A 25,810-nucleotide genomic window follows, 5' to 3' on the forward strand; every position below is an offset into this window, starting at 1 on the left:
AGAGTTGGGCCATGGAGCAGTATATGTGTAACTCTGTGAGAAACCGCCCAACCGTTTATCAAGTGCTGGACCACCCTGCCCCCGCCCTCAGCTACGGCTTAGGATGACAGCTGCTCACACGCTTATCGACACTTAGTACGTAATACCGGGCTTGCTTATTTCCGGCTATTCCTGTCAGTGTAAAGAGTACCGCATTGTGGTTTTAATCTGCATTTCCCTAATAAATGACTAATGAAGCTAAGCATCTTTTCATAAGCTATCTTCACTGGCTATTTAAATATATTCTTTTTCTTATACACAGTATTTATTAGTTTATTTATCAAAAAAAACTATTCCTTAGCCCAGATATTCACAGTTCATACTTCAGGAACACAGGTTAAGTGACAAACTACCACGGAACTCAACCCAAAGAAATTCTTTTACATTCCAAAACCACTGCACTCTGAAAGACACCAGCCTTCCTCATCTCCTCCAGATCTTTTACGGAATCACAATTTGTGTAGGAAACTGCGTATGCCTTCTTTCCTGATTCACCCACAGCAAACTTAAGAGAAAAACTCAATTCCCAGGCACACAGTAAATGCTCCAGCAATATGAAGTCGCAGATGCTTGACCAGAAGGCTGTGCATCCAAGCGCTCATCAGAGAACTGGAAGCCATGGTAGTTTTTCTCCTTGACAGCTCAACAACAATGTCCTTCCAGACTGATGGAGACGAGGGCCTTAAATATGTTCTGTCATGAAACGTCTTTTCCAGCAGTCTGCCCCTTTTCTATGGGGTTGTCTTTTTGGTATTGACACAGGCCTTTGTCAAAGATACACACTGCAAATATTTCTCCCCATCTGGGGCCTGTCAATGCAGTTTCTTAACTGTGCCTTTTGAATGAAATTTTTAATTTCAATGAAGTCAAATTTATAACCTTTTCCTCTTATGGTGGAATTTTCTACATCCTCAAGATTCTCTGTCACTTCATTAAACGTATTCTTTTTTTCTTAAAAAAAAAAAGAAAAAAAAAGAATGGTTTCAGTTTTCACATTTAGGTCTGTGACACATCTTCAGTTAAACTTGGTATATGGGATACAGGTCACTGTTCTTCCATTTTGATATCCAGTTATTCAAGCAAATTTTGTTGAAAAGACTTTCCTCATGGTAATGTTTTGGCTCTTTACCTCTTAAAGGTATACAATACATACTGTCTGATTGATGAAGCTTTCTAGTAAGTCTTGAATTAGTAGTAAAAGTCTTCCAATTTAGCTTTCAAAGTTTTTTTCTTTTTTTTTTTTTAATTTTCTTTTTGTTTTTGGCTGTGCCGGGTCTTTGTTGCTACATGCGGCTTTTCTCTACTTGCGGCGAAGGGGCTGCTCCCTAGTTGTGGAGCAGGCTTGTGGCTTCTCTTGTTGCGGAGCACGGGCTCCAGGGCATGAGCTTCAGCAGATGTGGCTCGTGGGGTTAGTGGCTCTGTGGCATGTGGGATCTTCCTGGACCAGGGATTGAACCCGTGACTCTGGCAATGGCAGCAGGACTCTCAACCACTGGACCAGCAGGGAAGTCCTCAAGGTTTTTCTGACTGCTAGTCAGTTTGCCAACACCTACAAGAAGCCCATGAGAGTTTTGATCGGGACTGTATTACAGATCAATTTGTGGAGAAGAGCATCTGACTGATACCGAGCCTTCCAATCCATGAATATGGACTTTCTCTCCATTTCTTTAAGTTTCCTAAACATTTTCTCTGAAATGGTTTATGGTTTTCATTGTAAAGAGATTTTACACATTTCCTTACATTAATCCATAAGTAGTTTGCTTTTCTGATACTGTTATGGATGGTATTGCTTTTAACTTCATTCTTAAATTGTTTTATGATGGTATACAGAAATAAGAGGTTCCTTAAGATTTTACATAATTATGTAAGGAGACACAGTTGTACGTTTTCCTTTGCAATCTTCATGCCTTCTATTTCTTTTTCTTGCCTTACTGTCATGGCTATGAATTCTATTACATAGCAGACACCCTGGCCTTGTCTCTAATCTCAGAGGAAGGCACTGGGAAGTATGATGTTAGTTGCAGGTTTTTCAAAGATGCCCTTCAGGAATTCCCTGGTGGTCCAGTGGTTAGGACACCACCTTTTCACTGCTGAGGGCCAGGGTTCAATCCCTGGTAAGGGAACTAAGTTCCCAAAAGCTGCTGGGTGCAGCAAAAAATAAAATCGGATGGAGAAGATTTCTTTCTATTCCTGCTTTTGCCAAAAATATTTCCCCCCCATTTTTCTTTTTAATGAATGGGTGATCAATGTGTCAAATACTTTTTTCTGCATCTATTGAGATATTATATGATTTTCTTCATTTATTTTGTCAACAATGTGAATTATGACGACTGGTTTTTGAATGTTAAAGAACTTTGCACTTCTGAGACAAATTCCATTTGGTCCTGTATTAGTATTATCCTTCTAGTAAACTGCTACACTAAAATCAGCTAACATTTTGTTAAGAATTTTTGCACTTACTTTCCTGAGAATATTAGTTCATGACTACATCTACACCCCCTGACAAAACACATTCCATACCACACAGATGTGCACACACCTGCCCATCTGCTTCAGGGTGGTCTCATGAAGTGAAGTGTTCTCTCTTCTATTTCCTTTGAAGTGTCTACAAAACTGGTGTTCCCTTTTTCTTGAGTGTTTGTTAGACTCTACTGATAAAAGTCATCTGGGCCTGAGCTTTGTGGAAAGTTTTAAATTATAAATTAAATTCCTTTAGCAGACATGGGGCTATTCAGACTTTCCACTTCTTCTGTTGTCCGTTTGCAGTTTGTTTCTTTCAAGGAAATTTGTCCATTTCACCGAAATTGTTAAGTTTATTGGCAAGGTATTTATTTCCTTATTATTCTTTTAATATCTATTGGGTCTTTCATTCTTGATCAATCTAAAAACACATTAACCAATTAAAAAAACCATTTTCAAAGAACCATCATGTGGTTTTACTATTTTCCTCTGTGAGTCTGTTTTCTGTTCTGTTTTGTTGATTTCTGATCTTACTTTTATTATTTCCTTGCTTCTACTTACTTTTGGTTTAATTTGATCTTCTTTTTTCTAGCTTAAGATAGAAGATTAGATCACAGTTTTTAGACTTTGCTCTTTTTTTTAATATAAACACTTAAAGCTAGTAACTTCTTTCTGAGCACAATTGCACCCCACAGACTTGAGTGTTACATTTTCATTATTATTCATTTCAAACTATTTTCTGCTTTCTCTTGTGATTTCTTTTTGACCTATGGGTAATTTTCAAATATGTTAATTTTCAAATATTTGGGATCTTTCCCGATATCCTTTAACAGATTTTTATACTTAAAGTCGGCCTTCCTAGATGGTGCTAGTAGTAAGGAACTCGCCTGCCAATGCAGGGACATAAGAGACTCAGGTTTGATCCCTGGGTTGGGAAGATCCCCTGAAGGAGGACATGGAAACCCAATCCAGTATTCTTGGCTAGAGAATCCCATGGACAGAGGAGCCTGGTGGGCTGCAGTCTGTGGGGTTGCACAAAGTTGGACATGACTGAGCAACTTAGCATGCATGCACACTTAGTCATGTGGTAGGAAGACACACTCTGTGTTATCTGAACGTACTGGCACTAATTCAGTGGTACAGAGAATGGTCTAGCTTGGTGACTGACCCACACGCACGTCATGAGAGTGTACACGCTTCACTGCAGGGCATAGTGTCAGGTGGTTAATGGTGCTGTTTACATTTGCTGCATCTGTACTGTTATACTGCCTGCCTTTTTCCCCTTTAATTCTTTCAGTTTCTGTTTCAAGTATTTTAAAGCTTTTATTCAATGCTCACATTTAAAACATTATGTGCTCATGAAGAACTGATCCCTACATCATTATGAAAAGGGCTTCTTTATTTCTAGCACCATTGCTTCAAGTCTATGTGGTCTCCTATTAAAACAGCCATATCACCTTTCTTCTTACTAGCCCTGTATGGTGTATCTTTTTTCAGTCTTTTAGATATCAAAGTATTTGTGTATTTAAAGTGTCTCTTAAAAGCAGCTTAGTATTAGGTTTTGCACTTTAATGTAGTCTAAATTTCTGCCTTTTAACTAGAGCTTTTAGTCTACTTACATTTAATGTAATTATTTGTACAGATGGTATTAACAATCCCTTTTGCCTTCTAGTTGTCTATTTGTTCTTTTCCCTTCCCCTACCCACTTTTCTTCTTTCTTTTGCATTAATAAAGCATTTTTTAATGTTCTCTTTAACAGTCTCTATTAGATTTTTAGCCTTTCTTAATTGGTTGCTCTAGGGAATACGCAACCTTTGACAGCCATAGTCTACAATGAATTAATAACACTTCACGTCTGATGTAAGAACCATAGAATAGCAGTATATTCCCGTTCACTCACTTGATAAACATTCACTGATATGCTCAGTGCAGCTCTGAGCTGTAGGAATTCAATGCTAACCACCCCTTCCCCAGTCAATCACTATTTACTGTCATAAAGTAACTGGGACTCCCTGTTGGAGTATATGGTATTATGACTTGGCTAAACATTTTCATGAATTTTACTTCATAAAAAATACTCACTCTGTCCAGATTTAGATTTCTAAACACTCACTAAAAGGAACCATGATTCCTAGGAGAAATGACTGACCCCAGGTCCGAGGCAGGGGAAGCACCAGCTAAATCTAGAGTATCTTGGGCCAAAAGTGACAAAGTGCTCAAGGAACAGTGGGGCCAAATGTGAGACAATGTCACCATCAAATGGAATATAATGACAATGGATTATCATACAACCAATATAAAACAAATTCTCCAAACCCAAAATCCACAGTGATAATAAACAAAGGGTGGGGTGTCTAGAGAAGAAATGAGGAGAAAGCTGCTGGCAACAGACATTCACACTGTGCAGTGCCACCCACAGATTACCTGCCAGTTCAAAGAGAAAAAGACACAAAGCAAGTGCAACCTTAACCAAGTGATCAAACTCAGAGTCACTGGTAATGGGACAAAGGGACACTCGAGCATCTGTGTGATACCATGGGAAGTTACACAGCATCATTTACACAGTATACAGTATTCTTGCCTCAGATACTTAACAGCACCACAGCCAAGAGGACAAAGTAAGACAAACCCAGAGTGTGGAGTCTTCAATGCCCTGGACTGGCCTGGACTTGTGTAAGTCATGAAATACACACACAGAAAGGTGGGAAGGAGGGAGAGGAAGAGAGAGGAAAGCAAATGTGGGAAAAACGTTAACAGTGAATCGAGCTACAAGCTACATGCAGATGGGTGTTCACTGTACTATTTCTAAGTAAATTCAAAACTTTCTAGTAAGTTAAAATTTTTCCAAAAAAAAAGAAGTCAGTGAAAGAAGCATTCAATGATCAGCTTGTAGGAATGATCCTTCAAATATGGGAGGAGGCACTTTCCCCTCAGTTGGGGGACCTGATGGGATTAGTCACCCTGACTTGGTGCATAATTAGTTACCTGCTGCTGTGCTAAAGCAGAGATCCCCATCCCCGCCCCAGCAGCTACTACTCTGAGTAGAAAGACAGAGGGAAGAGCCTGACTGTTGGGTTGATACAACTTGCCTGCTAAAAAAACATATTCTGGACCTAGAGACAACTCTAGGTTTGTCATAGCTTTTCTTCTAAGGAGCAAGGGTCTTTTAATTTCATGGCTGCAGTCACCATCTGCAGTGATTCTGGAGCCCAAGAAAAGAAAGCCTGTCAGTTTCCATTGTTTCCCCATCTATTTGCCATGAGGTGCTGACAAATCTAGACAGCGTATTAAAAAGCAGAGACATTACTTTGCTGACAAAGGTCTGTCTAGTCAAAGCTATGGTTTTTCCAGTAGTCATGTATGGATGTGAGAGTTAGACTATAAAGAAAGCTGAGTGCCGAAGAATTGATGCTTTTGAACTGTGGTGTTGGAGAAGACTCTTGAGAGTTCCTTGGACTGCAAGGAGATCAAACCAGTCCATCCTAAAGGAAATCAGTTCTGAATATTCATTGAAAAGATTGATGCTGAAGCTCCAATACTTTGGCCACCTGATGCGAAGAACTGACTCATTGGAAAAGACCCTGATGCTGGGAAAGATTGAAGGCAGGAGAAGGGGACGACAGAGGATGAGATGGTTGGATCGCATCACTGACTCAATGGACATGAGTTTTAGCAAGGTCCAGGAGTTGGTGATGGACAGGGAAGCCCGGTGTGCTACAGTTCATGGGGTTGCAACGAGTCAGACATGACTGAGTGACTGAAGTGAACTGAGAGACAACTGAGTTTCTAATCACCACCATGAAATCGGCCAGTAATCATGCACATGTTCAACTCTTCTGGGTTCCCCCTGAATCCACCACTGCCCACAACCCCTCAGAGTCAGGTCACAGGCTTAATCCCATCCACCAGGGCAGGGCAGCTGGGCCCTGCAGTGGGCTGAATCTTAACTTCTTTTGTCTGACTTAAAGTTCCAATGATAACACAAGCTCTGATGAATCCTAATATAATTACAACAGTCTCCAGTGATAGCTCTTTTAATGCAAGGGCTAATTTGAGGGTAAAGCAAGAACTCTTCTGTTAGGAGAGATTTTCGGCTACAAGGAATTAATTTTAGACCATGCCCTTTACGTATACCAAGGGTGATGATAAATTTCAAATGTCAATTACTTGCATAAGGAATAATTTTTAAAATGGACTTCACTTTTCATCATGTTATCCTGGAACAGTCACGTATGCTTAGTGAGGGATTTCTAAGGCACAAAATGAAATTTATAAACAGACAGTATGAGTCTGTACATGAAGCCTTTGCTGAAATATATTAGCTTCACAGCTCCTTTCTGATTTTTCTGTTTTAAGAAAATGAGATGACATTTTATCATTTAATGGAACAATCACATAACTAGCCAGACTGCAGGAACATTATTTGGCTAGCAATGCCTTTTAGAACTCTTCCTGTTAAGGGCAGTGCTGATGGAGGGACCTCTCTGAGGCAGGTTTGGGTGATGACTGGGTTCATTTGCCTAAGAACGGCAGACACCTGAAATTCAGATCTGTCCTCTGGAAGGCTCCAGAAGGTTCTGGAACTCCAGACGTCCTGACACACACACACACACACTGAGCAGCATAGCCTCATGAAATCTGAGACTACGATGGGCAACAATGGCATCCTGCCTGTTTCTGGACACCTCAGTCACCGGGACAACAATACTCCTGTCCACCTACAATAGCTAGGACCTGTTTAACTCCAGAGCCAAGGCACAAACAACAAGCCTCACTTCTGGGGCAAATGGAAATACAGAAGCCAAGTGACTCAGGTGGCATCACCCACATTGGACGGGATGGTCTCCACAGATGGCAACGCTCAGCTGAGGGAAACGTCCACCGGTCCACCAGCCACCGGCCCTGCTCCTGGCTTGGGTTCTGGGTCTTCTCAAGTCAGTGGCGGTGCCGGGGCCTCTGGTGGCAGAGGTCAGCCCTGGAGCTCTCTCCCTGGGAGCGTGAGTGGGGGCCCTGGCTTGCTGAGTGTTAGAGGCCCAGGCCAGGGGTGGCTGTGATGTGGGAACCTGGCTCCCTCACCCTTCTCAACAGACAGGTCTGTCCTAGTGGTCAAGGGGTCAGAGGACAGACCCCATCCCTGCTCTCAGGCTCACTCCTGGGAGCCGAAGCTGGGGCCTGGCCACCTGAGCAGCAGGGACCCACCTGAGACTTTAACTTCTGATTTTCCTTGTGACTCATCCCTACCATCCTTTCCCTTCTCTACAGGTAGAGGATGAGGTGCTGTGTGTGGGGGGTCCACAGGGGCAGCTAGACAGGGGGAAAATGGAGGCCCCACGACCCACTGCAAAGACAGACGGTCCCTGGCTCTAGCACAGCAAGCTCCCCTCTGCCTGAGAGCTCCAGAGCAGTGGAAACGCTGCCAGGACGGCTCAGGATCAGCCAAAGTAGCTGCTCCCCTGGTTCCCGACAGCTCTGTGCTGGGGATGCGGAAGCCCCACCTCCCAGGGCAGGTCCCACGTCCGTGAAAGCTCGGTTACCTACCTGGACCGGGTCCGCTTCCTGCTGACTCCGGGGCTGTTGCTCATCCGGTAGGCAGTGGGGACGCTCCTGTCCTCCCGCCGTCTCTCGGGGGAGTGCGCTCGTCTCCGAGGGGACCGGGACCGGGACCTGGGCAGAGGAAGGCAGGCGTCTCAGCCCTGTGTGCGTGGCAGCGGGGGAGCGCCTCCACCACTGAGGTGGCGGCCAGCCCTGGCCTGTCCTCTGAGGCCCGCCCCCAGCCTCCCTACTCTGCTGACCCAGAACGGGATCCAGGCTCAGAGGCAGAGCGCCTGCCACGCCAATGCTGAGCTTCTAACCGGGGCACAGCTCAAGCTGAGGCTGTAGCCACGCGCTGCTGCTCCCCCAGCGGGCGTCTCCCTGCGCGTCTTGGTGGACGGGGCCTGCTGCCGCTTTTCCTCCCTCTTGCCTTCGCCCTAAAAATGTTCAGCTCACTGATACTCTATCAAAACTAGGGAAGGAAAGGCACTGAGACACTAGCGAGTTTTTCTACTTGCTCTGAACACTGGCAAGAGGAAGAAACTAAACAGAATAAAGTTGGAAGGTGACTTGGAAATTTCTCTTGTATGCATTCATCTTATGGGTGCTTAGCATGAAGAACGGGCTGCAGGCCCGCTGGCAGGAAGCCTAAACCTTCAATCCAATTCAGACCATGCCATTCCTGTGAAAATTTTGGCTAAATCATTTGTTTCTGAGATTTCTAATGTTTTACTCTTCCCTTTCCTGTGCCTAAAAAAGCACTATTCTATTCATGCAGTGTCCCACAGACACCAGCACGCAGAACTCCAACTCCAGACCCTCACCTGTGGGGTCAGGTCCTTAAGAAGAGACCTTTAATAATGGGTTTAGGACTCTTTTGGGAAATCTGAAATAACCAGATATCTGAGCAAAAAACAAACAAACAAACAAAAAAAAACCCCAGAACCCCAAAACAATTTATTTCTGTTCTGTTTCTATGACAACACAGTCAAAATCAATGTAAAGAAGAGATGTTTTGATTTTTGTCATCTAAAAAAATTCTACACTGAATCATTCCAGTTACAACCAAACTCCCAAACAACACAAATGGTTGTTGCAAAGATCAGCCTGTAATCACATTCCACCCTCTGTGTCATGGAGAAAACCCTGAGTCATTCCTGAAAAAACACCACAACCACAGAATGAACCTGCTCTGGGATCAACTCCCCTGGACTCTGGGGCTCCTCCCACACAACTGCTTCTCAGCTTATACAGCGGTTTTGATTTTCCAGACCTTGCCTAAGATTTAAGTAACAGATTACAAAGGTGAGGTCAGTCAGACACCTTGACATTTTACCAGGTTTCCCCTCAAAAGAGCTCCAGGAGTCAAATCTGCTCGTGGTCGAGGCTGCCTGATAACTGGCCCGCTCTGCTGCTGCTGCCACTGCCGAGCTGCTCTGACAAGGCTCCGCGCTCAGCGTCCCTGGGGAGGCTGTGGGTCTGTGATACGGAGGTACACACTTCACATTCAGATAAAATGTGCTGAGCTGGGCATACTAGAACCCTGAAAAAAGGGCTCTGCTTAATCAAAACTATAGCACCTATGGAACGCTCAGACGCAGAATTCTGCAATAAACTCAATAATCAGGACAATGGATTAGTTTTTAATGTCTGCAAATTTGTAACTTTGAAATACAATACCATTTAGCAGTGGCTATGAGTATTAGATTTCTTTAAAGTGAAGTGGCTGTTACCAGTAGATTTCAAGTCATCTGGGAAAAAAGCCCAACTCAGAATTAAGGGCCGTGAGCTATGCCAGATAATACTTGGGTTTTATTATGATTAAAGAAGCTCTAATGCTTTTATTCTATTAAGTAGGCTCTTAATATTGTTACCACGACACAGTGCAAGAAACAGGAATTCCATTCTTTACGTAAATCATCTGTATAACGTGACCAGAGGCCTTATGGAGATAAATAGTCTGAATTCAAAAAACTTCAAGCATGATGCAACTTGGATATTTTTTTCTTAAATAATCATAATGGTTTGCTGTCGAATAAAAGCATAAGGAAATCTTTTGCCTGAACGATGAGATATTTATAAATAGCTTCTTCTACCAGCGTTTAACCACTTCTGTGACCCACTTCTTCACTCCTGTTACTTGACTACTCACAGGTCCTCGTGGAACCGAACAAGTTCACTGGTGCCCTGGCAGCAAGGATCTGGTACCAACTGGCTTGAACAACCAAGAGGACCCCAGGTTTTAGTTCTTTTCACTTTTGAACTGTGGACCCAACTTCACTCACAAATCCTTCCTCCTCTCCCGAGGGGCCAGTGTCTCCCACAGCTTTCCTCCCCAGCACTGCTATCAATGGCTGAGGCTCTGTCTGGGGTTACGACTCACTTCCGGGAAACCAGCATGTGCGCTGTCTCCTCGCGGGAACGTCAGTGCCCACGTTCCTTTAGAGATCAGGGTCAGGAGATGAGCCACTCACTCACTGACTAGATATGCAGTTTACCAGGGGGAAGAAGTAAGGAATTACAAATTTCAAACTAAAATATGACCCCAATTTTGCCCATCTGAGTTCTTTTTGAACATTAAATATAACTGTTATAAAAGCCACATTAACCTCCAGCCTTTCCTTGAGTGAAAAGCCCTGAGGGAACTTTACTTCAGGAAGTGACACAAGGGCCCATTATCCTCCACAGAGAGCACCCCAAAACGTGGGGGTGCAGAGTTCTACCTAGAAACCCCCTTAGACACAAACTAACCAATGAAATGACACCACAGGCGATCTTATTAAAAGCTTTACAAATAAACTGAATTTCAAGCTTTAGTCTCATTGAGTTTAGTTTTAAAATACCTAAACTGGTAAAACTGGATTTTAATTTTAGGCAGTAAATTGCATGAGTACATCTTTATCCCATTAAGATATAAAACCTAATGCGATATAAAAGCAGAAAACAACAGAGAAAGAAGTCTTATACTTTAATCAATGTTGATTTAAAAGACACTAAATACTGCCTTGCGGTAATCACTGTGCTTTCTGAGAAGCAACAGACTGATTTCCAAAACTAAAGATTTTTCTATGACTAATTCACCTTTGGAGAGCCAGAGTCATCAATAATTTAGACATATTTGATAAATGGGACTTCAACCACACAAGCATTAATACATTAACATAAAAATTACTTATGATAGTAAAGCTTTTTAATCTTAAATTTCTACATTTTACATAGGACTTTAGTAATTTAATATACAAAAGAAAATATATTTCAACTGTAGCATACTACCCCAAGCAGAAATATTAACAAAAGTCATTTTACTTGAAGCTGGCAGTAGTCTTTTTAAAACAATCGATTAAACTGTGTCAGGCCCAAGAAACAAGTCTGATATATCCTATGTAGACATTATGTCTGTAATGGGTTATTCTATCTGAAAAGACAGTTAAAGAAATAATTAAGATTATTTATCATTATCATTAGCAACTTCAATATTTTGGTTAAAATTTAATTTTTTTCTTTTACATTTCAAACAATTCATATTACCAAGAACACCAACCTCTCTCATTTCATAACTGCTGCATTCAAAATTCATTTGGGTCCTTAGAAATTATTAATGTGAGCTTGGATTAAGAAAGCAGGTCTATAACCAGCTTAGAAAAAGATAACAGTTTTATCAAATAAAACTCACTCTTCTCAGAAATAAGAGCTGAGGCAGGATCCTACCTATCCTGTCCTGACTTATGTCCCTGGTACCCAGAGACCAACCACAGGACAGCTGGTCTCCTCCATACATCCAGCCAGACCTGCAACCCACTTCAGCGCCTGAGCTCAGAGGTGGTCTGATTTCAAGGAGCATCACTGTCACATACAAGCTTTCAAGGCAAAACTTCCTGGACAAATACTTTGAAGGTTTTGTCTTAAAAAAAAACAATTTATAATAAAGTTGCACTTTGCCTTGATACTTTAAGCTGTAAAATCAAACACCAAAGATGTGACTTATTTAGTGAACTTAAGTCATCTGATTTAACTAAAATTAACTAACAGCATCACATAGCTACTACTGTGTGTGTGTGTGTGTGTCTTAGTTGCTTAGTTATGTCCGACTCTTTGGGACCCCATGGACTATAGCCTGTCAGGCTCTTTTGTCAATGGAATTCTCCAGGCAAGAATACTGGAGTGGGTTGCCATTTCCTTTTCCATAGATATTACTGAGAATTTTTTAAAAGTTTGAGAATTATGAAAATACTCAGCTCTCTTTACACATAAAATACTCTGTTGGTTAAATTAAGGTAAAATTGTCAGCCTGCCATCACAGAACTCATATTAACAATGTTTTAATCTTAATTCTTCTTTAACTGAAAATATACACTAAGGATTAGGATTTTGCTTCTTGCACTTGTCAGCACTGAATATATGAAAATACAAAATACATTTGTACATAAAATATGTAAGTCTATTCTAAAATAAAAGCTATTTAAAAAATACTAACATGATATACATAATGACTTACTCTACTATAGATAGTCAATAAAAACCATAGAAATCCTAGAAAGTTGAAATTCCAAGTGTTTCATGAACACTTCTAGTTCTGAACAGACCAACCTGGGGAAAAGTCTGTGGCCATTATGTCTGACCAGATGGGTTCAGGTAAGAACTAGACACCTGCACCTACTGTCTGTACTAAGCATGCACCATGAAAACCAACTCATTTCTTACATAAGAAGTGATCTAAGGAGCCCTGAGCATTATCAGGCCCTCAGAACCGGATTTAGGAGTAGATTATACTTTCTTCTCTTTGAGCCCTGAAATAAATGAAATCTAGGAAGGATTTTACTGGGTATGGTTATTATTTATAGGGCTTGTACAGGCCTATTTATTTACTTCCACTATATCATAAGAAATTTTTTCAAATAAGAAATCCTAGTTTTGATATATACATACAAGTTCCTCGGGACTTTCAAAAATTGGAAATATGTCAGCAAAGTCATTCATTTAATTAAACAACAATGTGTGTGTGTGAGAGAGAGAGAGGGAGAGACAAGGGACAGAACTTCTAAAGAACAAGCAAAAAATGCAGAGCTGAAGATCAAATTTATTTATTATGGAGGTAAACCTAATTTCATTGTAGACAAGAGCAAATACTTATCAAGCCGTGAAGATCTGGTCTAGGTAAAAATTGGGAAGCATGTTGTTTTAGGGTATATTCAAGAAAGGCTAATGTGCATACAAGTACTGTTTTTTAAAACATAAAAAATAAAAAGTATAGGGCCATCTGCATTTTTCCCATGGAAAGGAAAGAAAAGAACATCAATTGTAGAAGAAGTAGATTAGTACAAGTGCTGTGCTAGATGACATTCAGTAAGAAATCAGAAGGCATGAGGTAAGTTTTAAAACTAGAAACTTGCTTTTCTGAACCTCCTGCAAGTCAGATGCTTTAAAAATCAGAGAAGTACCTGCTTCACTGAGCACTAAAGTTTGTGATCCTTACAGGTTTTCATGTTTATTATTTCTGTTGCATAAAACCTTAAGCTGCTTCCTCAAAAGCTAGCTCCTCAGAAGGTGGCTTTTGGTTGAACAGTGACTGTTAGTGGGAGGTTGGAGAAGATTAATTGAGAAAACAGATCTGTGCCGCTGTGTTTCCTCCTTTACGGGCGCTTGCAGGTGCTGTGCCAGTGAAGCTGAACACAGCCATAGTGCACATGTCTCTTGTTTCGGCAGATACACATTCTAAAGGAATTAGCCTGGGAAAGTCGACCCATTCACCAAACAAAACACCCCCAACCCTGTGAATTTTCCACACATTTTCAGCAAATACGCTAGGCTTGCTTCCAAGACCTGTTAAAAATTTAAATACCTCTCTTTTGAGAAAAACCTGGCAGTAGTTGATGAATTTTGGAAAGTCAGGTTAAAAAATATTTTGAAAAGATATTGCAGGACGCATCTCTGCGTAAAGGCACGCAGGTGTGCGTGTCTGTGCTTGCAGCGAGCCGGGGGAGGGGAGCTCCGCGCCCCCTGCTGGCGAGCAGGAGCAACGGGATCCGCCCCGCACCCGACGCCCGGGCCGCGGGGACGCCCTGCACACTCACCTCGAGCGCCGCGCTGTCCGATAGGCACTGGGAAGACAATGCTTTGCTTTTGAGTGGGACCTAGACCTGGACTTGGACGAAGAATGGTACTTGGGAGACCGCGATCTTGTTCGAGACCGTTTTTTGTGCTTTTTCTTTTTCCTCTCTCTCTCTTCTTCTCTCGGCGGCTCTTTGCTTCGGCTTGAGCGCCCTTCTGGAGGCTTCACGTCTAGAGTCGGCAGAGGTCTGCCCCCAGCCAGCAGAGGACAGGGCACTGAAGCAGCCTCCTGGAAACAGAAGCACACGTCCGGGTTTCAGCAAGGAAGGCATGCTGCTTCAGAATGTGCGTTTATAAGATCCCGACCGTGGCGCTCTCTCATCTGTTAGAGCAGCCCATGCCTCCGTCCGTGGCTCTACATCTACCCCCGGCATCTCTGGGAGAATGATGGCTCCTCAGAGGCCAAGAGCACGAATGCCTACCTCTCACGGCCGAGCCTTCCTGTGCAGGGTCCCGTCCCCAGCCTGCCAGGCTCTGGAGGCTGGATCTGAGAAAAGAAACGCGGCACATGGAGGGCTGTGTTAGGAAAAGCGCCCCGCCTGCTCTTTCCTAAACAATTGTGACTTTCCACTTTAAAAAAGGAGGTTCTTCAAACTGCCAGCACCAGGTTTGGATCTCTGCTCTGCGTGAGTCAAAAGAGGTTCCTCTTTGATTAAAAAAAAAAAAAAAAAAAAAAAATTCGTCACTAGGAATACTCATGTCTTTCTTTGTATGAGGTTGTGGATATTAACTTACTGTGACGATTACTGTGTATTATATATGTAAGTCAGATAATGCCATGCACCTTGAACACACGGTGCTACATGTCAACTGTTAACTGGAAAACGGTCCCTCACCATCTGGTGCTACAAGGATGAAGTCACTGGTCACTGGAGTTGCTGACCTTTGACACACCCTGAAAGAAGTTCCGGGCAGAGATCAGGAAAAAGGCCCTCTGCGCTCTGGGAAGAACTGGCAGAACGTGCCTTCAGATAGCTAGACCTTTACAGGAGAAGATTCTAAGAGCCATTCTTGTATCTCCTCATGTCTAGAAAAGCACTAACACCGCTAACGGAGACATCTCCTCATGACAAGCAGCCATCTTCTGCCAAAACGTGTGCTTCACTGCACATACTGCCTTAACCAAACTCATGTATATACGGACCCTGCCCCCCACCTCTCAGGAGCAGTTCCTCAGAGGTCTGAGAGGCTGTCTCCCGAGCTGTTATCCTCAGTTTTGTCCCAAAGAAAACTTGATGTGCACCTTTTTTCAGTTGACACAATTATACCTCAGTAAAACTGAAAGAAAAAAAAAATACAGCCACTAATGGGAACCAAAGACAAGACAATCCCATCAACGCAAGCCAGCCTCACTCCACATGTGTCAACACAGCAAGGAGTTTCACTTAGTGGGTCATCATTCTTCAGACCTCTTTATCCAAATAAGACAGATACACAGAGAGTGCACAGATCTTAGGGCTGCTGCCTACTGAACTTTCATGTCAAGACACCAGCAGTGTGCATCCAGAGCAGTCCCATTTCTAGGACTTGTTTACTATGGTCCAACCAGGAAGCGAATTACTACTCAACTTTAAAAATGATGTGGTAGTCCTATTTTATTGACATTAACACTGTGTGTCCATGTCACACTGTAAGATAAAAAAATGAATTTACAAAAAACCAAAAAAGCCACACACAAGAAAACCACAAAAAACACCCCCAAACCACCACATTTTATATTTACAGTTGCAGCCACCCATCTTCAGCCCCTTCCCCTCATCCTGAGAAAGGTCATTTCCTTGATCCAGTTTACATGAATTTTAACTATAGCCAGTAAACACCATACACAGAGATATACAGAAAAACCTGGAATTTATCATTCTGTGCCTCAGAACTTTCAAGCTGTTAAGGCTCATAAAAAAAAAAATCCCAGGCAGGGGCTGCAGCCCTGAGTGGGTGCTGGCTGTTGGCAGGTGTTGGGCTCCAGCAGGCCTCGCCTCCCCTCTCCTTGGGTCCATTTGGACAAGGCCAACTGGATGAGGCAAAACACTTTGTGCAAATGATTCTTCTGAAGTTATGCTTCTTCCCCTGATTTGAGAGGAACCGTGATGGTGGTCTTGTGGGGCAGCCACCAGACAAAGATATTGCCCCTCTGTGAGGGGTACGCCCAGAGAACAGGGCTCTGCCTTCCTGTCAGCCTTCTGTAGTTTACACTTAAAACACACTGTCTTTACATCTTTCACTTACTGTGAGCTGAGAGGCAGTGGGGCTGAGAATCGCTCAAGAACAATATGCCCAGCTCCCAAAGCAGTTTATTCCCACCGAAATACCCTTAGTAACCAGGACCCTGTGGAAGGGCACATGGCCACCTGGTGTTCCTGTTGGGCCTTCACTCTTCTCCATCACGGCAATGCTGCCCAGGGCATTTTTAAGGTTTTGCTTAAACTGTCTCCAGGGAATCCATTTCATCATGAGACAGTCTGTATCAAAAATGTCTTTCTCACTTCAAATTATTTTAGTGCAGTAATATTTTTCTTCTTTTTTTTTGTGTGTGTGTCACTTGGCATGCCTTCAAGGATCTTAGTTCCTCAACCAGGGATCAAACCTGTGCCCCCTGCAGTGGAATCGAAGATTCTTAACCACTGGACTGCCATGGAAGTCCTGCAATAATATTTTTTCAGGTTAAATTTTAAAATAATTGGTTGTTGTTAAACAATTCTAACATGTAGATACAAAACTTTACATCTAAGAACACGTAATTCCCACTCTGGCACTCTCTAAACACACATACAAAATGACACAATAAATTAAGACTAATAAAATGTGGTGAGTTTTCTAACTTTAGAGGTTGGAGGAAGGGAAATGCTGCCCCCCTCACCCCCGTATCCATTGGCTTGTAGAGAACTCTGCTGTTGCCAGGCTGGAAAACCAGCTTTTAGTGCATTAAAAAAACCCCAATAACCATGGACTCTAAATTAGGAATATATATAGGGCTTCTCAGGTAGCACTAGTGATAAAGCATCCACCTACAATGCAGCAGATGCAAGAGAAGCAAGTTGGATCTCTGGGTTGGGAAGATAGCCTGGAGGAGGAAATGGAAACCTACTCTAGGATTCTTGCCTGGAGAATCCCATGGGCAGAGGAGCCTGGTGGGCTACAGTCGATGGGAACACAGAGAGTCAAGCACGACTGAGCACGTGCATGTGCACACACAGACACTACATGAAAAAGTGAGATGGAACTGAGGGTAAAAGTCACCACTAAGAATTTCCAGGCGAGCACACGCGAGGCCTCTAGGAATGCCTAAGGTCAGGGCCCAGGGACCACAGGGCAGTCAGGGCTGCTGTGGGGAATTTCCCTGGGAACCAGAGAGCCCGTTTTAGGAGAACTGAGACTCTATCTCTTATGTAAGTGGATGGCTGAATGAAGAGAAACACAGGATGGCTTTCTCCCTCTCCTGCACGGGAAAAGAACAGAACTGATGAGTGATAATGAGCGCTGCACTAAGAGGGGGAGAAGGGGGAAAATATGTCCCCCCAAGGACATCTGCAAAGGACAGGAACCAGGGGGATGAGGCGTTGCAGGCAGCCACGCCCAGCCAGCAGGAAGGGTGAGTGCAGCTCATTAGATGAATTCCTATTTATACGGTACTGCCAGGCTGATGATTTGTATCTCTGAACTTCATTACTGCTTCTGGTGCCTTTGTCCTAATGCCCATCGTTAGTAACGCTTATTTTACCACTGTGGTTATAGTTTATTTCATTTTGAGGTGAGGGAATAAGTAAATCAATATATTAAAAATATAACTCGCAATTAAGTCATAGGATCTATTTATTCTAACAAAATGATCGATTACCCTTCACCATTAAAGTAAAAATCAGCAACTTGAGGGTGAGGGTGGGCATGGCGCTGGGCAGAATTAAGATGATGCAATATGATGACCTCACTGTTTTTTCAGCTTAAAAATATAAAGAGGACATTAAAAACCCAGCAGTTAGACTTGAGAATAATAATAATAACAAAAAAGGATAACCAATCCTACACGCCCAGTGGTAGCCCCCACAATGGTGACTCCAGGGGCAGGCTGTGTGAGCCAGCATGTCTCAGCGGTCTGGAGATGTATGCTCTCCACAACATGCTAGTACTTCTGAAAGCCAGAAACTTCATGACACATCCTATAGCCCAGGGCAGCGGCTCTTGTGACCACACCTGGAGGAAAGAGACTCAGGTCACACCTCTCATGCAGGGTTACCAGCAGCCAAGGGAGGAGCGCAGTTTAGCCCACAGTGGTACCTATACCCAGAATGTAAGTAAAAAAGCAGAGTTTAAGAGACTTGCAGAGATGCAGGTGCTCTACCCAAATATAAGCAGGAGGACCTGGTCTCCCAGGGCCCCCATGGCTGCTCAGGAGGTGGGCTTCCGTCGCCTCCAGTGTCGGGGAGCATCCCAGCACGTGGCACACGACAGGACAGGGGTGTGTTCCGGCTTCTCCAACTGCACCTGTGTGCATAGCTGGGGGTGGGCACACACTCCAGCAACACAGAGGAAGTAGTTCATGGATATTTATGACACAAGCCATGGAACTACTGGGTTGACCAAAACGCTCCTTTGGTTTTTAAGTAAAAACAAAAGACACATTTTCATTATCCCCAAGAACTGCATTGAACAACATACTCATCATTCTATTCTACTACCTTCTGCTGTTTTTCAGGCAGTTTTATAATTCCAGGGATTCCCTGGTGACTCAGAGGGTAAAGAGTCTGCCTGCAATGTGGGAAGCCTGATTTTGATCCCTGGGTCAGGACGATCCCCTGGAGAGAAAAATGGCAACCCACTCCAGTATTCTTGCCTGGAAAATCCCATGGATGGAGGAGGAACCTGGTGGGCTACAGTCCATAGGGTCGCAAAGAGTCAGACATGACTCAGTGACTTCTCTCACTTTTGTAATCTTTCCAACTTTTGAATCTTTGAATCTTTCCAACCACTCCATCTTTCCAACACTTTTTATCTTTTTGAGCCAGGTGCCTTTTACAGTCTTTCAGGAAACTGAAATTTTTTTCCACTAAGAGAACTTTGTAAAGACTGAAATACATGGACATCTGAAGGTGCAATCTCTGGTGAACACAGCAGATGGATCAGAACTTCCCAGCCAAGGAAACAGCTGCCTCCTCAGCCAGGCAGTTTTTGCCTGATCATTAAAGAAATGCGCGATCTTGTGTTACCCCAATGGAAGATTCTTTGTTTTCTGTTGACTATTTCCAGACGTTTCTTGTTGAATGCTTTCAGTTTGTCTATTTTGAAGCAGTACTTGCTGGAATTAATCCGTCTGGTTTTCCGGAAGGAGCTCATAATGAAAGACTCCCTTCCAATACTATCATATACACAATATCATTTTCTTTGAAGACTGGCCTTTAGTGCATTTGGCCTGCCTCATGATCTAGAAGTTCCACATTATTGTACCTACTTTCATCGTCTGTCACAATTTGTTTTAAAAATGGACCATTTCATTACATTTCAGTAAAGAATTGCATGCGGGTGTATGGTCAAGAAGGTTTTCTTGCTTAACTTATATGGAGCCCAGACATCAAAGTGATTAACCCAACCAAGCTGGTGCAAATAATCCTCAGTGCCTGATTTGAATATTTTGAGTATGCTGGCTATCTCCCAGGTGGTATAACATTGATTGCTCTTAATTAATGTCTCGATTTGAATGCTATCAACTGGTTTACCCAACTATGGAGCCTTGTCTAGTGAGAAATCTCCAGCACTAAACTTCAAAAACCACTTCTAACACATTTGATCTGCAGCAGCACCTTCTCTATACACCATACACATTTATTTTTTTTGGCATTTCAGTTGTATTTTTTATCTTTCTTGAAATAATAAAGAATAATATGCCGAAAATGTTTTTCTTCCATATTCAGTATTAAAATGGCTACACAGAAATTTATCAATTTTGATTATTATTATTTTTTTTAATGAACACTGATATGACAGCTCATAATACAGAGTTGGAGAGTGTGGCCAGCCAGGGAGGCTGGGCCTGAGGATATATCCTTGAGATGCCTCGTGACATCCTGTGAGCTGTGCTATCCTCACAACTCAAATTAAGTTTAAATGAAATTGCCAGGGACTCCCCTGGTGGTCCAGTGGTTAAGACTTTGCCTTCCAACGCAGGGGGTGCAGGCTTGATCCCTGGTCTCTCCCACATGCCTCCTGGCCAAAAAAATCAAAACATTAAAGAGAAGCAATATTGTAACAAATTCAATAAAGACTTTAAAAATGGTCTACATTAAAAAAAACCAACAACTTTAATAGAAACAAAACTGAAATTGCCGTGTGTGGTTAGCAGCTACCATACTGTATAGTGCATATCCTGAGGAGTCAAATGACCTGTTAATTTATACTATAAATTATATGAATAACCTGAGAGACTAAGCCACTGCTGAGTCAAGACCTTCCTTGCAGTCCCACATGTCCTGTGTCTGGTTTCTGAAGGTGTCTGGCTGGCTAAGGCCCTGCACACAGTGACCTGTGAGAAGCTGCCTGCGATGCCCACAGGTGACACAGCAACAGAACCACATGGCAACCAGTGCCAAACAAGCAAAGCGACCTCTCAGGGACGAAATGTTAATATTCCAGCAAGGATGACCAAGGCACAAATCATCATGGGTGGAGAGCATAGGCTGATCTGAGTCGTGAGCGGGCAAAATCAAAAGGAACTTTAGAAAGATCAGTTACTCATACGAGTATTTTGTTGGTAACACTGAAAAATATTAATCTGTCTTTGATCACAACAAAGTATTTGCCAACAAGTTAGCATACAAACTAGCAACTACTATTTCCTGCTGTGGGAAAACAAATTGCTCAAAAGCAGACTAACACACATTTTAAAATAAAATCTTATTTCTGAAGGATAACACATACACTAACTAGGAAATGGGATAATTATACAAAAGACTCAAGGTAACGTTTGAAATCAGACTTGGAAATGCATCCTCTGGAACTGTATTTGCAAATTTCTACCCATGCTTGGCCTGCCCCTGCAACCCTCCCAGGCAGGGCAATGGCCCAGCTCTGATTGCTGAGGCCTCTTTCCAGATGACTGCGTTTCCCACTCTGTTGGCACCCTCTCCTCCCCTCTCGTCAGCTGTGGTTGCTTGGGAGTGCTGCTGCCAGCCTTACCAATGCTGCTTCATACATGTTCTGCCCGTGGAAACACTGCTTTAGCTCGTCCATGTCCCACGTGTACTGCAGCCAGCGGTTCAGCCTCTCCCAGACCTGCCCGTGTCACTGACTTGTTCTGCGCCTCCTCCACAGACCCTTCGATGCAGGGTTGCAGGCATTATCACTGCCTGCACAGGCTTCAGCGGCCTCCCCCACAGGTGAGTCTCTGGGCCTCCTCGCTACTCTGTCACCTCTCCAAATGATCCAGGTTCCTCACAGTCCTGGTGCCACCTCTGCTGTCCTGGGGGCCCGGGTCCCTCATCCACACACTCAGAGCTACTCTGCACCTTACAGGGCCGACGTGGTAGAAATGTTCACATGTAGATGCCAACCACATAAAAGCGACTGGTCATGAGACACAGGTTTCTAATTCATACCCCAAAGCTCCCTGAATTATCACAGAGGTTCAGCAAACATGGGTTCATTTTTGTTCCCCTTTTCTTTTCAAACTCTTGCTGGACCTTAAACCTGGTAGGATCATTAACCTGAAAAAAGTTAGTGCATCTAAACAACGTACCAAAGTCTGTTGTCACCACATAAATGATGCCATGATTCAACAGGGACTTGATTCAAAACTTCTGATTTCTCTTCATTTTGAATTAACAGTGCACGTGCCCATGGACACACACACACACAAAATGGGATGGTATATACACAGATTTCTAAGTACTACTTATGAATAGGTTTTTATGTATTTTATATAATGTTTAAACATTTAACATACTAGTATCTGTCCACATCAATAAATACATTTCAAGACATCCTTAAAAGTTATAGCTAAACATAAAATCACCTCTCCTGACAAACAGACCAATGGAACTGAACAGGCAAGAATGTAAAAACAGAGCAAACCCAAGTGGGAATTTAGTATACATTAAAGGGAGCCCTTTACACTAGTGGGAAAAGATGTATGGTTCAGTGGCTTGTGTTGTGCCTAGCTATCTGCTCCTCAAAGTGAAATAAATTCCCAGTGGGGCAGATTAAAAGACAAAAAGAAACTGTTGGTAATGCTGATGACACAGAGCTAACACAAAAACAGCAGAGACAGAGACAGTCAGCCAGGAGAAGAGCAGAGGCCATGGAGGGTGTTCTCAGCAGTAGAACAGAAAGGCCATGGAACCTGTGAAAAAAGTTACTCAATGTCCCCTATAATTAAAATATGTAGTTAAACCAAACAGATAACGTATTTTCCCACCTGTCAGACCAAGAATTAAGGTGAATGATAACTGATGCTGGCAGGGAGGCAACAAAGTTATATTCATACACAAGGGAGACAACAAAACAAAAACATCCCCCACCCCGCCCAGAACTGCAGTAATCGTTGTAGGGCCTAATTTAACAGTAAATTAAAAACTGGAAATGTAATCAACAATTCCACGGTCAGGGATGTACTCTGTGGGCACATGAAACCTCAGTGAGTGCACAAGTCACAGGAGCCGCTCGCTATCCAGTAAAACCCCGAGCAGGGCCCACGCTTCTGAGCAGGAGGGGTGAACAGCACGCAGTGCACGCAGATGAGCTTGATGTAAGGGCTGATGTGTGAAAGGGCTGACGGTCACGCATCCAGTGAACAGCTACCACGTGTTTATCACACACCAAGCGTCACTCTGACGTTGGTAGAGCAAGATCTCTGGAGTCAGTGAAAAAAATCAAGACACCAGAAAAATGGATAGGGCACAGTCCTTGTACTATTCTATACATACGGGACTTACTTCCCTGGTGGCCCAGTGGCTAAGACTCCATGCTCCCAATGCAGGGGACCTGGGTTTGATCCTGGTTGGGAAACTAGATCCCACATGCCACAACTAAGAGTTTGCATGCCACAACTAAAGATCCTGTGGGTCGCAACTAAGACTGAAGATCCTGAATGCTGTAGCTAAGACCTGATGCAGCCAAATAAATAATATTTAAAAAGATCTATATGTAGATAAGTAGGATGGTGGGTGCCAGAGGCTGGAGAAGGGGAGTGGGGAGTTGGTGTTTAATGGGGACAGCTTCCGTTTGGGGAGATGAAAACGTTTTCAAGAGAGATGGTGGTGATGGTTGCATAACAACATAAATGTACTTGGTGCCACTGAACTGTATCCTTAAAAAGGGTTAAAACAGTAAAAGACTTACTCTTCATTTTACACCTCTCTTGAGCATTTGAACTCATAAACCACATGTATGTACTGCTTTTATACAAAGCAAAGTAAAAACAGAAAGTGCCTCTCAGGCAGATAAGCTGCAAGGTGCCAGGTTTTGAGCAACCCCATTCAGCCCTACGTGAGTCTGCTCAGAACGGAGCTGGGGTGCGTCTATTCCCACTGGGCTGACACCCCCGAGCTCCAAGTCCCCTGGACACTAAGATGATACACCTGGGCAGTGGGGTCAGACACGTCAGCATGTGTGTCAAGTGCACAGGAAATGGACAACAGAGTCAGGGCCACCTGTCTCCAGAAGCTGCTTTAGACTGAAAATATTTTCAAGTGTGAATCTCATTTATGATAGCTGCCAATTTAATTCAGGTATTTTGTGTCAAAGTCATTAAAAGATATCTATCACCACCTGCAAGTACTGTTAACATTTTTGTTGAAATAGTTTAGTAGCAGTAGTCTTTCCCACTAGATGTCCAGGAAGATAGACCCAATGATTTAAACATGAAGTGTAAGCACTCATTTCTAAGGTATTACAGATTTAAAACACAGGCTTGAAAAGAACACAGTGGGGAGATGCCACAAAAAAGACAAACAGGATAAGAACCCAAGTCTCAGGCTATTCTGTGTTTATAAGGAAGCGATTCTGGTACCTGTGACAATACCGGCAGTACAGCAGACAGAAAAACTGAATTAACGATGAATGACTCTGGCTGTGATTGACTTGCATTTAGACACAATTTTAATAGAAAATATAGATGTATCCATGTAGAATAATTGGTGAAAGTATCTATGTATGTGGATAACTTTTAATTAAATCCTTTAGTCACTGCCCAAGTGACATCCAAACAATAAGGAAAATGAAAATAGCCACTCACACCCCTCCCATGGAGGCAGTTCCCTGGCTTCCTAAGTTCCCTGCCCTGGTGCTATATGAAAAAATTTTTACAGCTGCAACCATAAAAGTGGAGCTGCTCCATATCCCGCCTCTTCCTTCTTTTACATCTAACGCAGTCTCAGTGACTGCTGGTTTCACCCCTGCACTGGTCCAGAGGTCCTCCCAAAGCTGTGCCATGACCGAGGGTGCCTTCCTGGGCATGCCTGTTTTTGGCCCGGCTGGTGGCAGCGAGGCCCTCCCCAAGGGGGGAATGGGCGAATCTGAAGGCGCCATGTAAGCTGGCCCTCGCTGCTCCTCAGTCTGATTCAGCTTTTATTTTTGAGGCCTCCTGCCAGATTTGAATTTCAAACTGATTCCTGAGGTGACGAAGCTGACTTGACCTTCAATACAATGCTGAAAAATGCTGCTTTCCACGGAGAACCAAATAAACCTGCAGCTACATGCAGCAAAAATCAGTTGTGAATAATGGCCCTAGACTCTTAGAAATGTCAACGTAATTAAAGTAAAAGGCACACAGGACCCGTTCTACATTACAGGGGAAAGACAGCTGCAAAAGACATTTCGGAGACACCTGGCAGAGTTGCACAGGCCCTGCTCTGAGCAGTCCAAGCCCCCCTCCACAGCTTTCTGAAGGGAGGAAATGGGCCAGGGGGCTAAGTTCTGGTCCTACAGCTTAGGAAAGAGCTGTGAGGCTCTGATCTCACAACTCATCTTAAGAGAAGATGACAGTGACCATATCTTATCTCACTTCTTTTAATTGAAGTGCTGATAGTAACCTAGATCCCTGAGTAAGACTCTAACCCTAAGTGTGAGCTCAAGGGCTGCTGCGATGGCAGGATTATCAGTGCTCTGGCAGGTCTGTCCAGGCCTGAGGTGGGTGCCTCAGAGGCGAAGTTCTTCCGTTGCTCCTGCGAGGTCGCTACAAAGCCCAGGCTCCCAACCTGGGCCCAGAGGCCTGGACTCTGACACTGCACCAGCAACGTGGTGTGTGTGTGTGTGCATTCTGGGAGTTTTCATCAGACTCTTGCTGACCCCAGCTATACAGTACAGGCAGACCTCATTTTCACAGATATGTGGTTTGTTTTTTCCCAAACTGCTGGAATTCACAGATACTACGTTTTCTTTTCTTTTTACAAACTGCACGTTTGTGGCACCTCTGTGTCGAGCAAGTCTATTAAGGCCATCTTCCCAACAGCATCTGCTTACTTCACATCTGTGTCATAGTCTGGTAATTCTCATGTTATTTCAAACCTTTTTCATTATTTGATCTGTGATCAGTGATGTTAACACTGCAAAAAGGTTACGACTTGCTAAAGGCTCAGATGATGGCTGGCATTTTTCGGCATCAAAGGATTTTTAAATTAAGGTATGTATTTATCTTTCAGGCATATGTGCCTGCACACTTTAGAGACTATGGTATAGTGTAACATAA

General features: G+C 43.2%; 1 protein-coding gene across 5 annotated transcripts in view; it reads right to left on the reverse strand.

The window, feature by feature from the left end:
• SFSWAP (splicing factor SWAP) overlaps positions 1-25,810 on the reverse strand; it is an 80,260-nt gene that overhangs the window by 5,601 nt on the left and 48,849 nt on the right. For 3 of the 5 annotated variants that reach the window (XM_070475039.1, XM_070475037.1, XM_070475040.1), the window contains 3 exons: positions 14,103-14,368; positions 9,355-9,510; positions 8,038-8,163 (listed from right to left, as the gene is read on the reverse strand). In XM_070475039.1, the coding sequence (XP_070331140.1) occupies positions 8,038-8,163; positions 9,355-9,510; positions 14,103-14,368 (548 nt within the window). The remainder of the gene's footprint in view (positions 1-8,037; positions 8,164-9,354; positions 9,511-14,102; positions 14,369-25,810) is intronic. The other 2 variants (XM_020905675.2, XM_070475038.1) reach the window with 2 other exon arrangements.

This window comes from Odocoileus virginianus, chromosome 12 (genome assembly GCF_023699985.2).
Source record: "Odocoileus virginianus isolate 20LAN1187 ecotype Illinois chromosome 12, Ovbor_1.2, whole genome shotgun sequence".
In the NCBI taxonomy this organism is placed as follows: Eukaryota; Metazoa; Chordata; class Mammalia; order Artiodactyla; family Cervidae; genus Odocoileus; species Odocoileus virginianus.